The 17,792-nt window shown below is 43.9% G+C and overlaps 1 protein-coding gene across 1 annotated transcript in view; it reads right to left on the reverse strand.

The window, feature by feature from the left end:
• The window catches only part of REPS2 (RALBP1 associated Eps domain containing 2), a gene marked incomplete at its 5' end in the record, with an annotated part of 103,755 nt that overhangs the window by 13,788 nt on the left and 72,175 nt on the right, over positions 1 to 17,792 (reverse strand). Inside the window, one exon of the mRNA XM_084279655.1 lies at positions 6,282 to 6,346. Coding sequence (XP_084135781.1) covers positions 6,282 to 6,346 — 65 coding nt within the window. The remainder of the gene's footprint in view (positions 1 to 6,281; positions 6,347 to 17,792) is intronic.

The following is a 17,792-nucleotide window of genomic DNA, read 5'->3' on the forward strand; positions in this document are numbered from 1 at the left end:
TCAGCTACTCCCCAAATTCAATTTTCAGAGCGCTACTTCCCACCACTTCTTAAACTGTAATTTATTTTGTCTGGCCGTTGTAGATTTAATACATAATTTTCGTGAGAGGAAGATAATCCACTTGTATTATATTAAAGTGGCAGATGGCAACATCTTTCATGCTATAGAAGACTCTCAGTTTTATTACAGTTACAGGCTTCTTCAGCACCTATTGCACTGATTATACAACATATGTTATTCTGCAATCGAAACTGTGGAGATGATCAAAAAAACCCCACCCTGTTCTGGCACAGTGGTGGTAAATGCAAGCTAGAAGAGAAGTATTCCTTTGGTTATATATAAAATGGTTGTCTGGGAGAGTATGATCGTGTATACAAATAGCATACGCTGCCGAAAGCAAAACTTCACTTTTTTTTTTGATAATTCTTATTCCTTATAACAAAAAAGTTCCTGCCTGTAGAACTCCAGGTGTCCTGCCAGCACTTGAATTTCCTCACATAATTTCACAGTGTAAGGCAGCACCTCAGTTGGCTGAACATTTTCTCCAAAGACCCCCAAAACAGAGACCAGCAAGCCCTACCCACATATCTCAGTTTTACCCAAAGATGTAGGCTGTGGGGTGATCCCCAGGGACCATCTCCCAGCACAGAGGCCGTCGGGAGGTCTCAGCAGCATGGACGTGAGTCCTTCCCCACCGCTTGGCCTCGGTGCTGCAGGTCAGCGCGGGCACGCGTAACTGACTGTTACAGACCCAGCCTGAGCGTACGCCGTGCTCAGGGCTCTCTGGGGATTCAGCAGAGCATGGAGGCATGTTAAGTAGAGACAACTTCTTGAACTGGGTCCCAGTTTTCGCTTGCAATTCTGGATGATGAGTGGCCAAAAAGCTTGAAGGAATTATGAAGTATCGAGTAACGCTTGGAGCGCGGAACATTCGCTATGTCAGAAAGAATAATATCTCTGCTTTCCCACACCACCAGGTGCCTGTGACTGGGTAGGGTGATCCACCCAGCATCCTTCACAGCACTTTCTTCCTGTGATTTCACCAAATCAATAACATGTAATGGTAACAACAGCCACTGAACTGACAGCTGAACTCAAGCTCAAGCTCATGTAACAGTGACATTTTAATCTTTAAAGCTGCAGTGTACTCAGGACACTTGAGGGTCCCTTCCAACCCAAACTGTTCTGTGACTCTATGACACTTCAGTTTGGTAACATTAACAGCCGCCTACCTATGCCACTTCACTTGAACACTTCGCCTTCATCCATAATTTTTTCAGTACCTGTCAAATCTGTCAGCATGGAACTGGTGGGAAAACCAGGTCCCAAGGTCTCCAGATACAAAAGTCCAGCAGAAGCCAGTATGAATGTACAAAACCAACAAGCTTAATATTTAGACTCTGAGAAAAGAGACTAGGAACATCATTTTTTCCAGCCAAGATATACACAGTTTTCTTCCAGTCCCACTATTTTCAAATCCCCTTATATAGCACAGGCAGGACTGGAGATACGCCTTCATTACTGGACCGGAAGGTACCAAAATAGAGTCATTCAAATAAAGGAACACTGATCTAATTGGGCAGTGCTGCAGATAGGGAGCTGATGTTGGATAAAATCCTAAAGTTATATTTGCTCTTCACTGTTGATCTGTAATTCCTATTAGCATAAATATGCTACTAAACCTCCCACAGCAAGCAGCTGTGGTAAATGACTTCTGTAGGCTTAAAAGCCAACAGTAATAAAGCATTATTTTGTTTTCCATTTAAAAAACCCAACAACCCAGCAACAACAGAGGCTTCCATGAGATATGCATACACATGTATGGGTCCTGTGCAAAGCTATCCATGAGCACCCAAAGTTATTTTCTATCTGAAATCTGTGTCACTGACTGCATATCTGCTACATATGCTACTGCCTTCCTACTACGATTCTTACTGCTGCCAAGTTACACAAATTTTCTACGTACAGCGCTGGGTCCACACAAAAGTCTGGAGGCCAGCCACCTTTGTGACATTTCTACATGATGACTTACATTTGCCATTAAGTTAGGAACACAGGAGCTGCAAAATTACTTGAGCCACTGAATCCCATCCTCTACAAGACCAGAAATAAAAAACCTAAGTAGGTGTTTCAACAAGCTACATGTTATCTGTTCCATATACCATTGCTCATGGTGGGGAGGATGATGATGGGAATAACACAAAAAACCCTAAAAACTTTGAAAAACTTTAAAAAGAGTGTGAAAGCCATAACTATAGCATATCAAGAGAAATGAGCAAGGGATACAAGGCACTGCCAGTGTCCCAAGTCTGTACAACACCTTTCAGCATGTTAAATATTTATGGTCCAAAGAAACAGGGAAAGTGATACAGACAGAATTAAATCCTTAAATCCAAGCAGACTTCCTAAGGGTGAGATGTGCTACTAGAGATTACAGAAGGTGTCAGTGAAGGTACACACAGGTATACACACGGTACTAAAAAGGAAACGCTTCAACATATTATCCAAAACAAAACTCTAGTCTTTGTATAAGCCTGTTTCTATATAAAATTGTTCCAAGTGCCCTGTACAGAGTTTAGGCACAACTTGAAATACTTTTTTTTCTTTTTTTTTTAATAGAAAAATAACATGAGCTGAGGATTCTAATAAAGAATTTCATACGGCATTTCATGTCTTACTGGAAACTCTGGTGTAAAATGGCTTGCAGTGCAGAAATGTATGGGTTAGGATTTGGGTTAAAAGATCATAAATTGAAGATGATGGTGCATCTGCATTACATAATCTTACCTGTTGTCCATCTTTATTTATTAAATTTATTTACAGTCACCCCAGGGGCCTCAAATGAAAACACTGCTGCATCGGAGAAATGTCTGGTGAAAGACCTGAGGAAAACTTGGGTACAGTTTGTGGTCTGATACGAAGTCAATACAACGCTAACCTTTGGCAATGGAGAAAAACCACAAGGAATTGGAGCCACTATAGCCTTTCAGAGGTCATCAATAAGAAAAAAAAACCTGCAGAGTTAAACTACCAACCTTAAAACTCATCATAGGGGCAAGAAGAGATGCAACCACACCTGTAAAGGCATCTACCCATCAGAGGAGTGGAACAGCACGGACTCAGCAGCAACCCAGAGCAGAGAAGTCAGCCCAGATGTTATTTCTCTATAAACCAGGCAAGTCCTCATAGGATCCCAGGGCTCGAGCCTCTCACAGAAAGCTGCAGCTTTCACTGAGCTCCCAAGTCAAGGGTGCAGCAGTATTACCTCTACGTTTTACCTTGAGCTACACTTTCCCCAGGGGTACAGTCCCTCTCCCTCGTTATCCAGCTGACTGCACTGTGGACGCAGAGTTGGATGCGGACATAAGAGGTCTGTGATATGGCTGGAGATGTTTGGCACATTGGGATTAACCAGTGTTTCGGTATCTCACCGAGCTTGATTACCTTGGAGGTTCTGACAGGAAAAATAATGTTTTCCTAAAGGTTGAAACAAATTCTACTAAAAACAACAGCAACCCAGGCCCAAGGTCTGTACTGCTATCTATTAAGCTCACAGGAGGACTTCTGCTTTGCTGAAATCTAATACCTACCCCTTGGTACCTCTCTTCTTTTTCCTGCACTTTGGTCTTTATATCCCATGAGCCCCTTAATCTTACTCTAAAGAACCAACTGGTGCAGGCTTCTTCTCAGCCATCCATAGAAAACCGTAGCCCTCAGAAGAAATTACCTCCCTCTCCTCCTCCATCAACTGATTTCCAAAGCCGAGCCAAAGTAATCACACCACGAGCATACTTCCATGGTGCGCAGCCACCTGAAATATGTGGGGTTTGCTTCATTTCCAAGCTACATCTGTCATTCCCAGTGCTTAACTGCAGGCATATAGCAATATCTTAGGGCAATAAGAATAGGATTTTCAATAACGTTGTTGGAAAATAAGTTAAAATAGGAATTTAAGAAGAATTTGGTAAATCCTGAATCGGGAAAAAACCTGAATATGTCATTTCAGCATCACAGCTTTTATTCAGTGCTTGATCTCGCCTCAGCTTTGAAAGCAGAGCCCTCCCTCCAACTTCTTCGTGCTCCTTAAATCAAGGGCCCCACTGGACTAATGTAATCCATATGCTTACTATTGCTTACATGCTGTTCTTAAGGGTCAGCTCAGCTGAATTATAACCCCATCACACATACTTTCCTACCGTCTGTTACCTTTGTCACAGAAAGGCACGCCTGGAGACAAAATAAACAGAATGTGACAAGCATGAAGTTTATTATGTTTTCAAGAACTGGCTTTATGTCCGTTTTTGCTAGACAACAGAACAAAACCATTTTGATGGGGCATCTGATTAAATATCTTTAAAAATATTCAGAAATTAATTAATGCGATGCATGTAAGCGAAGTATCAGCTATATATATTCAAAGCATCAGCTATATATATATATATTCAAAGCACTGGCTATATATATATATTCAAAGCATTGACTATATATATTCTTTACTGAGTAGACCCAGAAGCCTCCCCCCACATACACCTTCCAGAAAACAAGACTTTTGTATTGGAGAGGATTGGATCAAGAGTTTCACTTGAGAATCTTCCTGGGGTTATGATTTTAGAAAGGTCCTGTATTCTGCATGGCCCAGCGTGGGATGAGCGGTTGGTTTGGTATTTGTGACGCAGCGAGAAAGCTGCTGGACATGCACAATTCCGTCAGCATCTCTCCTCACTGCCCTGCAAAAGCAACACGAACCTAATGCAGGCCAAGACAACTGTTAGCAGAACTTTCCTCGAAAACAATGGTGGGTTCTTCCCCTAAGAGCAGGATTTGTTACATGTATTGCTTTTCCCAGTGGCAGTGAGAGGGCTTGTGGCGCACGGAGCCGGCACGCCATGGCAAATCTGAGCAGGGGCCGGAAGGCCAGCACGGGTTGCGGCCACAGCTGCTGCAGGCACCAGGCAGGGAGCCATGCTGTGGGTTCGGAGGAAGCCAGAGGGAAATGCTGCTCTCTAGGAAGAGTTAGGCAATGCCACGAGTGGTTTGCCCAGAGAGGTGGTGGATGCCCCATCCCTTGAGGTGTTCAAGGTCAGGTTGGATAGAGCCTTGAGCAGCCTGGTCTAGATCCAGGACTGGAGTTTGGTGGCCCTGCTTGTGGCAGGGCGGTTGGAACTCCATGATCCTTGGGGTGCCTTCCAACCCAGACCATTCTTTGATTCAATGAAAGTAGGAATGTGATGGGTGCACAAAGGAGCACGTGGTGTTAGCAAAGACATTAATGCTGTAATGACTCGGGGGAAGCACACAAGCTCAAAATGGAATGCTCTACGGTTCTCAAGGTAGAAACTAGCTGTGCTCAGATGCTAGAGAGGGCTGGGGAGAGGAAAAGAGCAATAAGCTGCTGGTGGAGCTGGGGGTGGCAACAAGCCTTTTATCATTTCCATCACAAGCACTGTGCAGCAAGAAGTGTTCAACAGAGGACTCTTAAGAGTAGATCCAGAACTCAAATAAGGACTGTTTCTGGCCCAACGAAAGTGCCTCGCCAAGTTTTTATATGTAATGGGCTGTTAACTCCCCTACGGGCTTGTTTTCTATTACACACTTCGCCTAAAGGAGGAATCTATATGAAGCACACCGCAGTTTAAGACTTAACAGAGCCAACAGCATAAGAAGAACAAGATGCTGGATCCTCCATCATTTCCTAAAACACAAAGAAGTATCTGGATGCAGATACACGAGGTTTAGTCGATTTGCATCATGCTGTGGTTGTGTGATGCTCTAAAACCAAGCACCCATCCAAAAAGCAAAACAAAAGCACACCATGAGTGGTTTGGAGCTCAACAGCGTAACCGGCACGGCATTCATTTCCTTTCAGCATTATTTTTTTAAACCCGTGGGTGAAATACACTCTCACAGGCCGTGGCTCCCTTAGCAGATGCCTTCTGAGCATCTGGAGCTTGAGAAGCAAACAGCAGGTATCAAGCCCATGCCTTTCAGGCATGAAACCCTTCTTAGTAGACTGGCCTCACCAGCCTTTAATTTACAGTTTTTTCTAGTGGGTGCATGTCAGCTCCACTACAAAGAGATTTAATTAGTCTGCAATTTGACATTGCAACACACTGGCTAGACAGACCAATGAAGACGGACATGTATGGAACTGCAGACTGCAGATCTGCACTAACTTGGAAGCAAGGAAAACTGCCATGTCCAAGCCAACTTGTGCAAACCACTGCAACAGTAACACAAATAAGTGAGTAACACACAGCAAAACGCTAAACCTTTTTCCATACCTGAGATACCGAAGGTCGAGGGGGCAGTGCAGGCGGTGGTGGGGGCAGCCAGCCAGACCTCACAGCTGAACAGTGAGGAAAGAAGAAAACACAAACAAAACCACATTAATTTAACTCCAAATAAAACAAGAATTTCCATAATAACTCCCAGTGAAGAGGCAGTATTCAGCATTTTAATAGCACAAACCAAAATTGATCTTTATTGAGCAAAACCCCATTTGAAATAACTTCATGAGTAGTGAATGAGTAGTGATTTAATTGCTGTAAAAACCCACAATGTTATGATAAAAAGCAGAGATGGAAGCCAGTCAGCCACAAAAGCTGTAGCTAAAGCAATCCTATTCTAGTTAAAGAAGCCCAGAAATCGGGTCTACTTGTCCTTGGGACTTGGCTCTTTGTTATTAACATTATTGCCTTTTTTAAAAGTGATGCTTTAGCATCCAGTGTAGACATTAGCGTTCACTCCAGATAAAACACACTCTGTGATGGAGCTCAGCCTGAAAAAGAAACCATCTGCCATGGAATTAATAGGAAAAAAGCTTAAATGAAACAAAAATAAATTTGTTTCCCTGGCTTTGTGTTTTGTTTTTGCAGGTTATTACTCACTGGTGTTTATTCCAGAAGCAGGAGGAGAAACAAGGGGAGGACAAGAAACCCTAATGGTCAGCTCCAGCCCCTTTAACATAACACAGTGTCGTCAGCACAAAAGGGGGCAACAATCACGTAGGTCCAGCTACCACATTCATCAGTTTCCTTAAAATACCAAAAATCCATCAAGGGACAAAACTGATGGCTTCCAAAAGCTGCCACAGAGCAGAGGACTAGGCCAGCACAAAGCCACCCCCCGGGACTGGTGGGGTCCTTAGGTGGGTCACCCTCCTCAAGCTCCCATGGCAAGGACTGCACAGCACCTGCACTGGCAAAGGTATCAGACAGTCCATCTTCTGCTGGTGGTTATTTGCAAAGCAAACACACCCCCAAAATAATATTAAACTTAGAAACACCTTTCACCACAATAATGCTAAGCAAGCAATTAAATTTATACACCTTTTATTTCCATGTATCTTTTAAAAAGCCAGGGAGACCATTCATTACAAGTCTTGTTACTGCTTAGCCATTTACGTATCTTATACACCAAGTCTAAAAATGTCCACAGGGTTGAAAATGCAAAGACAAAACATACCAACCTTTCCAGACAAGAGTGACATGAGAATAAAATAGTTGTGGATGAAAATACTGAGGACAGACATATTGGCTACACAGAGCTTCAAGGAGGCTTATAACACATCAGTGTTTACATCTTCTCTATCCCGATCTCATGAATCAAAAGGAAGCCTAGCATCACTGCACACAGAGCCAAGGAGAGAAGCAGAACAGTTGAAAGCCAACTTAACTTAAGCAAGGGACCACTAACACTCTTGCAGGTGTAAGAGATCAGGAAAAACATGGTCATTTGGGTCTTTCCTCTTGCATTTCAAGAGTTCTGTTTATAAAGCCTCTGCAATACCAGCAAGATCTCATCACTACATTCTCCATCTCCTCTACAAGACTAACCTTTGGAAAGGAACAGTGGCATGAGAAACCTTCCTTTCCTTTAGCCTGAGCTTCAGATCATTACTTTAATTTCAAGCACTGGCAGCAGCTTTGGCAATTCCAGCTTGTAACAATATTTGAAAGCATCATCTAGCTCAAAACTCCAGCACTCTGTAGGTCCATCAGCTGCACACTGTAATAGCAGACAAGTACTTATACTCCATGCAGTAAGTTTATGTTTGGGAAACTTTGTGGGAGCTCTGCTGCAACGCTCCATGGAAGACACCAGCATGCACCAGTGATTATCACCACAAGGATATGTCACAGAACCACAGAACTGTCTGGTTGGAAGGGACCTTTCAGATCATCAAGTCCAACCATAACCCTAACCTGCCAAAGTCACCACTAAACCGTGTCCCTAAGCACTGCATCTACCTGTCTTTTAAATACCTCCAGGGATGGAGACTCCTCCACCTCCCTGGCAGCCCATTCCAATGCCTAGCAACCCTCTCTGTGAAGACATTTTTCCTAACATCCAATCTAAACCTACCCTGGAGCAATTTGAGGCTATTTCCTCTTGTCTCATTGCTTGTCACTAGGGAGAAGAGGTCAGCATCCACCTCTCCACAACCTCTCTTCAGGTAGTTGTAGAGAGTGATACAGTCTCCCCTGAGCCTCCTTTTCCCCAGACTGAACAGCCCCAGTTCCCTCAGATGCTCTTTGTAACCTCTGTCTTCCAGTCCCCTCACCAGCCTCGTCACCCTTCTCTGTACCCACTCCAGCACCTCAATGTCTTCTCAGTAGTGAGGGGCCCAAACCTGAACACAGTACTCAAGGTGCAGCCTCATCAGAGCCTAGTCCTGTTCGTTATGCTGTTCCTCCAACACCTCTGCTCTTTCAAACAGCTCTAATGTCATGGGGAAGCCCGAATCACACACACTTCCTACTAAGCCCCTGGCACCCCAACCACAAAGCTATGAAGTGAGTTGCTGCCACAAGAGCATGGGGGGTCCCTGGCAAGGGGCATGGGGGGCCAGGGTCAGTGGTGCTGCAGGCAGGCACCAGCCCCAGAAGCTCCCTTAGCCCTTCTGAACATACATAGTGCCCTCTGGGGTTCATCATTTTCATACATGCTGGCTCATGCTCTGTCAGGCCCTCAGAAGCTTTACTGCAGGAGCTGCATCCGTGGAGAACTGACTTCAGCTCTGGTGGATACAGCACTCCATGCCCTCACTCACCGACCCTTCCACCCAGCCATATACCAAGGAAAGCAGCAGCGAAGCCTTTATGTGGAAGGGACCCTTTATGCAGCCAATCTTGCTGGAAAAGCATCTCCTGAAGTAGCTGCTCGCACTGTGAAACGCCACAAGTCTCCTGGGAGTTGGCCCACAAAATTCCAATGGGAAAAGTGATTTTTTTCCATGAGGGTCAAGTTAAAAACAACAACCGCCCCCCAAAACACAAACAAAAATTCCCCCCCCCCAAAAAAAACCTGCCTATTCACAGCTTTCAAAATGCAACATATATGAATTTAGCATTAAAGAAGTTAGATGCTTACACCATGTGCAGTTGACCCAGTTTCCTCTTTTTAATCCTGCAAATTCTAACTTAAGCTACTCATGAAATATTCATAAAATTCCTGCTGTTGCAGAACATATTTGGCCTGTTGTTTGAAGGAAATCATGATTATGTGAATACAGTTGTTAGACAAAAGTTAGTTGAGTTTTGAGGACTCGCAACAACTTACAAGAAAAAAAAATTCTCTTTTTTTATTCCCCTGCAGGGCAATGAAAAGAAATATTTAATGACAGATGCTGCAGGCTTCAGCCTTCTCTGGTGTCACTGCACTAGAAGAAGACAATCTTAAATAACCCTAAGTCTTTATGTGTATCAGCAAGTGTCTTGTACTATTAGGCTACACCAGAATACATAGAATCATAGAACTGCCTGGATTGGAAGAGACCCTTTGGATCATTGAGTCCAATCACAGCCCAACCCTGACTAGTCCACCTCTAGATCATGTCCTTAAGGACTTCATCTACATGCCTTTTAAATACCTCAAGGGGTGGTGACCCCCCCACCTCCCTGGGCAGCCTGTTCCAGTGCCTGACAACACATTCAGTAAAGAAATTTTTCCTGATATCTAACCTAAATCTCCCCTGATGCAATTTCAAGCCATTCCCTCCTACCACTTGTCACCTGAGAGAAGAGACCAACCCCGACATCTCTGCAACTGCCTTGCAGGTAGTTGTAGAGAGCGATGAGGTCTCCCCTCAGCCTCCCCTTCTCAAGACTAAGAAGCCCCAGCTCCCTCACCCGATCCTCGTGGGACTTGTGCTCAAGAACCTTCACCAGCTTCGTCACCCTCCTCTGGACGCGCTCCAGCATCTCAACATGCCCTCCTTCCTGGGAGACTGCCCTGCAGGGATCGGCCCTTGCTGTTAGAGATGGCATCACCACATCACCACATCTACTCCAAAAGCAAACACAAAAAAAAGGGGAGGTTGCAAAACAAAAGCAAGTACCCTGGGACTGAGCACCGAAGACGTAAGTGTTCTAGTTCCAGGGGCACACCTTGGAGCTCAGATCAGCTGCCTGCCATTGCCCACTGGAAACAAGCCTTTGCAGCCTGTGCAAAAGCAGAGGGAGCCGGAGGGGCCTCACACAGGTCACCTCCTTGCTGAGCAGTGTGGTGGCATTCGCACCAGGGTGAGCAATGTGCAGCAAGTCTCCGAGATAGCACTGTGGAGAGGCCATACCAGTGCCAGTAAAATAGACCTTAGTATATCCAGCATCCCTATCAGGTGTATTCCTGTAAACGATAGCATTTTCATGCACTAGTTACTCCCACAAAGATAAGGCCTTCGGTTTAAAAACCATGGCTCTTTACTTAGCATGTTTACACTTTAAGGCACATTATCAGCATGGAAAGCTTCCAAGGACCATTTTTCTGCCCTATTTTGGCAACCACAGAGGCCTGATAGCACTAATAGGACACCACACTAGATAAAAACCCCCACGTTTTCCAATCTGAAGTTAGATTAATACTTCAAAACAAACACCAGGATGAAATTCCACGCTCTGAGAACGGGGCATGCCACGTTATCTGGCCATGCCACTCTGCCTCCAGCCTCCCTCACAGACAACACAAAGCCTCAGTGCTCTCATTACCCATGGCAGGGAAAAAGATCAATCACGGTGATCAGCCAAGTGGCTCCTTTACTTGATTTATTTGATCTAGGAAGAGGACACCAAAGAAAAGACATAAAATTATCACAGTCCTGTCAAACCGATGGAAAATAGGTCTATAGCTCACCAGGCACAGCAGCAAGAAAGGATGTAAAACTCTGGGTAGAAATTTGAGATACTTCAGAGTAACCTGTAAGGGCCACGTGCTGCACCTCTTCTGCCCAACAACAGTCACTTGTTTCTTAGCATTGTTTCTTAGCATTCTTCAGTGTGCTATAGCAGTATTCTTCAACTGCTATAGCACATTGAGCTGCTGGATGCATGTGATTTTTTAAAAATTAAGTAATACTGGAACAGCAGCATATAAAACTAGACTTCCCGAGACATTTCCATATCAGGTAGTTATTTAATTTCCACTCTTGGCAGCTGTCTTCCTTCTTGGTTTTATATGTGTCTCACCTTACCCTGGGTATCACCTCAGGCAAGTTAAGTCTTTGGGTGAAAAAAAGCTTCCATTTTACACTTTTTTCTTTTCCTTCCCCCTGCTTTTCTTATCTGAATTCTCCTGGATCAAGGGACATTTTGTACCTTTCTAGCAAAGTGAAACAAGAAACCACCTACCAAAGGAGGATGGGGGTGAGACCTCATCTCACGAGAAAGCTCTAAGCACCTTTCATCCCATGACCAACAGGGCACACTCCTGTTTCAGTCACCATTCCCAAAGAGAATGTTTTTCTGTGTTTATCAGATCACGCAGAGGGTAGAGTCCTAACTAAAGGCAGCCTAAATCCAGGCTGCCTTGCATCTAGATGGCCTAAACGCAGGTTCTTGCTTCTGTTCTGCTTTCCCACCACCCTTTCTGCAACCAGGTGAGGACCAACCAAGGACTTCAGTTGTGAGAAAACTCTGACAGGTTCCTCAATAAAGCCTGGCTGATTTGTTTGGTATTTTTCAAGTGGATGCTATGGACCAGCCCCCAGCATCACCACTGTTGCTGGATCAAGGGAGAGGCATCAGTTTACACTGCTTCAGATCACTTAGCTCCCATATCAGGTTGAACTCAAGACCAACCAATTAATTTTATCAGGAAGCAAGGTTCTGCAATACTGAAAACAGGTCAAGAAGGATAAACCAGCAGAACGAATTATACTTCAGTTCCCCAAACTCCCTAAGGCTTCAGTTCCTTGGGTAGTTTGGGAAGCTGACATTTTCACCCTTCCCCTCCGAGGCTGTTTTGGAGAGTCGTGTGTGATACTTTTCCTGCTTCTGCTGCCAAGAACAAACCACAGAAAAGTTCTGTGTCTAAACTGGTTTCTGCTTAGCCCTTTCTTACAAAACCTCCCTTCTTGTTCACTGCCATTAGTACTTGCCTATCACATAGTGCCGACACCGGCCTCTGCCCCCCTTCAGCTACCTACATTCCTGACAGCAGCGTTAATAAGGTGGATTGTGAAACAACTGTTTTCCAAGGGATGTGATTTATTAATTCTCTGTAACATGCCTGTAGAAAGTTACCACAAGAAAAATCATTTCCAGGAGCGTAAATTTAAGGAAGGATTCAAGCAGGGTCGTTGTGAAATACCTGTTTATCCAGGTATTATATTATTCCTACTTATCCTCACTCACCCTTACTGATGTCTCTGCAGCAGGTAACAGTAATGCAAAAAAAGAAGATTTTTAGACTCCTGATGCTAATTTTGTTCTCAGGTTTGTAGAAAGGCTGCAGAAAGCATCGCCAGAACCAGAGACAGGGTATAGAGATTGAGTCACAAAGCTACAGTTTTGGGAACGTGCTCAGCAGCCAAGCTTCACCTGTCGCAGCGAGCAATACGTGCACCCACCCACAGTCAGAGGTGTATTTCAGGTGCTAACCCTACAGAACATTGTTAGTACCTCAGCTGCAGGGAGAGCAGGTGGTGTGGCAGTGACAGCACCAGCCACGAAGCATTAACACTCCTGCACTATGAGTGTGCAGGTGTGTGACTCCCTTTAGGACACAGGTGTGCTCACAGACCTGATGGGTCGCTTTCAAATCAAGTAAGCAAGGCACCATTAAACGTGCTTCGTCATGATGTCATTTTGAATGCCCTATGTATGCAATTTAGCATCTTTTCACTGGGAAACTGTGAGGTTTTTTAAGCACCTGTTTTCTGTATTCTGTCATATATCCACAATGTCTGTGTTTTAACTTCCAGTTCCTCATTTTCCATAACCCATTTTTGTTTCCTCATTATTGTTTCCTTTACCCCTCCCTTCTCTGTGTCTTGCTATTTGGCAACTGTTTCTCCCTCCTTTTTCCCAACTATTCATGATTTTTCTTCACATACAACTTCATTCTGCACCCACAGGGAGGCACAGTCCCTCCACCTACCTCCCACAGATCCATCTTGCCAGAGCTTCTCACCCTAGGAATTTCCCAGGGACTTGCTGCCCGTGATCCTGTCCAACACAGACCAGCTTGGAGCAGGCACACAAAGAGCAATGGGCTACCACCCACCACCCCCACAGTCCCACCTGCTGCTCAGATTGTTCTGATGAGGAAATTTGCATCTCCTCTGCCCCCCCCATTCCACATAAGAAACAGAAGACCCTCACTGCTTTAACCTGGACTATAAACTATTTTAAGATGAACCAACATTTTTTCATGGAACAGAGTCTGTTACCAGACTGCAAACCACTCCTGAGTCCTGAAAGACAAGAGCTAAGATGAGAAAAAATTGGGGGAAAAAATAACATTTAAAAAAGTTCCATCTACACAAGTTGTGAGGAAACAGTTACACTTGAAAGACCAGTACAATTTATCTCAGTTTGCACACAAGCATTTTCTGGACTCAGACCTTAGACATAAAAATTCAAAAATCTAAAAATGCAGAATTAAGTTAGGCCATCATAGCCCTGTCACACAGTAACCATTCAGCCATTTATGTCCTCACTATTTTCTTCAGCCCATTCAACCTTAATTATGTCCTCATCCAGGTGGGCAAAGAAATAAGTTGCATAGTTGTAAACACATAAATCTTTCTCAAAAAATTCTAAAAGGCTGAGAGGCATAAAACTCTTCCATTCAAATCAAAGGGAAGACATTCATATTTTATTCAGAATAAGTTCAGTTCAATGAACACATATATTCTGAAGGGGAAAACGACTAGACAGAAACAGCAACTCCAGTAACAGATCAGGAGCTGAGTCCCAAAAGAAAAAAAAAAAACAAACCCACGTATTTTTTGTTTTAAAAAAGGGGGGAAAAAAAGGAAAAAAAATTTTGCAATATTCATGTTAGGAAAGCACTTCACAGACTTTTCATTGCAGAGATACAGTGCCAGAGAATAGTATTCATTTTTGTGTCTCCTTTGGTTTATGTGTAAAAGGCTTTTTAAAATTTAAATTGTAACTGTTACAACCAAAGATGTCAAATTGACTCTGCGCTCTCAAGTCAAAGCTGGCAACACCAGAGCTCTGGCCTACTGTGGAACCAGTATTCAGTGAAATGGTGTATTTTGAAGATGGTGTTTGCCATTATAGTTATTCTAAAATAAAGGCCCTTCGGAATCAGAGAAGGGCAGGAATCAGAAGGGACATCTGGAGAAGCCCCCTGCCCAAGCAGGATCATCTAGAGCAGGCCACACAGGACAGCGTCCAGGCAAGTTTTGATATCTCCAGAGAAGGAGACTCCACAGCCCCTCTGGGCAGCCTGTGCCAGGGCTCTGCCATCCTCACAGTAAAGAAGTTCCTCCTCATGTTTAGGTGGAACTTTATATCGAAGTTAATGCCCATTGCCTCTTGTCTTGTCACTGGGCACCACTGATAAAAGACTGACCCCATCCTTCTGATACCCACCCGTCAAGTACTGATAAGCACTGATAAGATTTCCCCCCTCAGTCTTCTCTAGGCTAAAAACTCCCAAGTCCCTCAGCCTCTCTTCATAAGGGAGATAGATGTTTTAGTCCCCTCATCATCTTCATAGACCTTTTTTGTACCCTCTCCAGTAGTTCCCTGTTCTCCTCAAACCAGAGAGCCCAGAGCTGAGGCCTCATCATTGCAGAGTAGAGGAGAAGAACTTTCCTTGACCTGCTGGCCACACTTTTTTTGATACAGCCCAGGATGCCATTGGCTTTCTTGGTCATGAGGGCACGCTGCTGGCTCACAGTTAACTTGTTGTCCACCAGGACTCCCAGGCCTTTTTCCACAGAGCTGCCTTCCAGCAGGACAGCCCTTAACCTGTACTGGTGCGTGGGGTTATTCCTCCTTAGCTGCAGGACCCTATTTTTTTGTCAGCTTCCTAATTAAATGTTTTGGTCTGATTAATAAACTCAATACAGTAACATGCAGGACAGTACAGTACTACAGCATGGGTAAAATCCAGCCCTACTGCTCAAGAAAGTAGTTGGATTTTACTAAATCCAGGCCAATAGAAGAGCAATGAGAGGCCAGGGTCCTGAAAATGAACTAATTTCACTGTGATCCAAATCCAGCATTAAGAACATTTCTTACCTGGGTTGCCCATGTCACTTTAGCTTTGAACCAAAAAGTTAGTTGAGAAATCTCACTTACAGGAACACAAACCACACGACCCCCTGCATCAACCCCTTAAAAGCTTGCCTTTAGTAGCCAAGACTTGAAGACAGCTAACCTCGATACATACAAATATTTCCTAGCACATACATTTAAGCATACAAGAATACAGAAGGTAATGCAGTAATCACACTTATCTAGGTTAAATTTGGTGTGTTTTTTTAGTACCCAGTTCCATGTGCCCATAAGGGAAAATCACCATCATTTCCTCCCTAAGCTAAAAATAGGATGCAGCTGAAATTAAGATTGCTGAAGACAGCCAAAACCAGCATTAGGGACTATCTGGACCTGTTTGTATCAAACCATGTATGACAATGGAGCAACAATCACTTCAATTCACAAAATCCTCTTTCCCACAGAGTCACAGAACTGTCTTATTCAACACATGAACCAAAACCATACAGGAATACGCAGTTGGCTGTGGTTGAGCAAATATGAAAACCCAAAGAGATTTCAAAGACACGCTCACTATTCAGAAATCTCCACGCTTGGCACGTGAAACCCACCAAGCCTGTGTGTTTGGGGCAAGGTTGTGCTACCTGAATGGAGTAACGAAGGGTTTGATGAAGTAAGGGAAGTAACAGAGAGTCTTCCTCTTCAAAGGTATGAAAAAGAGGATAAAACATGCTGCTGAACACCAGTTCTCCTGTAGCATTAATGAAAATGAGTAAGTACAGGAAAGAAGTTTGTACCCACTGATTTTTATGAGAGAAGTGCCACTTTAAACTGTGTGGGACATGTACATGAAGGAATACAGAAGTGATGAGGGGACATGTTAATACAACTTATGAGAATGCTGAGGCACACCAATAAATCTGTTCCCTCCACCCTTTTCTACAAACATTACACTGAGAGCAGAGGGGATGTTGTCTTCTTTGGCAGAGATGACCAGCGCAGCAGAGATAAGTAGAGGTGACAGATCTGACCATAAGGAAAACATCACCCGTTACAGAAAACACTGCACTTAAAATTAACTGCTAAGGTGTTTTGCCCTTACCAAGTGTAGTACTTAACACCTCACATTTTAAAAGATAGGAGAACCCAAAAATACAAGCCCAAGGGTGCTGGCTCAAGCTGGCACCCCGGAAGGAGCGGGTACAGGTTACAGTGAGGATTTGCTCACAAGCCCGTGTGAGTAGCAGTGCCCACATTCCACGCACGCTTCATCTCAGGGACCACCACAGCAGAAGGCACATTTCAAAAGCAAATGAGCACTGAAAACCTTCTGTCAGAAATTAATTTGTAAATAGTTATATGGCTGTTTTGATGAATTACTCAGATATTCAAACTCCCTTCCATAACAACACAAAACAACACTGTTTATGACAACTGTTGTTTCATCAAAGCAAATTCTCCTTTCCAAACAAGTATCCTTTGTTCTACAGGACTGTTAATGGAAAGAAGTTATGCAATTCAGAAATGAAACTACATGGGAAATGAAATGTATTTTAGAGGCACGTGTATCAGTCTTGTAAGACCCAGGTTGCTGTCACTGACTAGAACTGCCTAAAAGCAAATTCTTTATTAGTGGTCACGGGCAGAAAACCTAAGTGAGCAAAACACCAGAAGACAATGGATGCGGTTTTGGACTTCAATACTTAAGCTGAGACTTGCCCCACTCCCAGAGTTGCCCCAAGGTGGACCCTAGCTTACCACTGCTGTCAGGCTGGGGGCTTTGCTGCGGGATTGCTGGGCTCTAGGCTGTGATAATTTTCACCTCCTCAAGACCTGCCCCCTCACCCAGATTGTGGGACATATGGAAGAGAGCAGATAATTTAAATAACCTTTGTGAACAGTGCTGGAAAGCTCCGCAGGCCACAGAGCTCTGAGAGCTCTTGGCTTGTGTCTGACCAGACAGTGGGCTAGAGAAGAAATGAAGATATAAACCAGGTCATGTGTGCATTTAAACTGACATTTTTGTTTGCACTTAAGACCTGCTGTTGTCTTTCCAGGAATGCATAAACCACGGCCAAGTACTTTCTTCATATGTACACAGGCCAAATGCCAAAGATTATATATTCAATGAAAAGAAATAAATTCAGAATCTAGCAGTACTAAATTTTTCTCAGATGCGAATACAAAAAGCACATAAAAAGAAAGATACTTCTGTCTCAACATCTCTTAACAGAAATTCACATATGGACTCACAGGATAACCTGGTATGCAATGATTTTTCTTTTAGTTACATTCACTAGCAGCCCTGCATGCTGATACTGT

Source organism: Gallinula chloropus (genome assembly GCF_964237585.1).
Source record: "Gallinula chloropus genome assembly, chromosome: 1".
Taxonomy (NCBI): Eukaryota; Metazoa; Chordata; class Aves; order Gruiformes; family Rallidae; genus Gallinula; species Gallinula chloropus.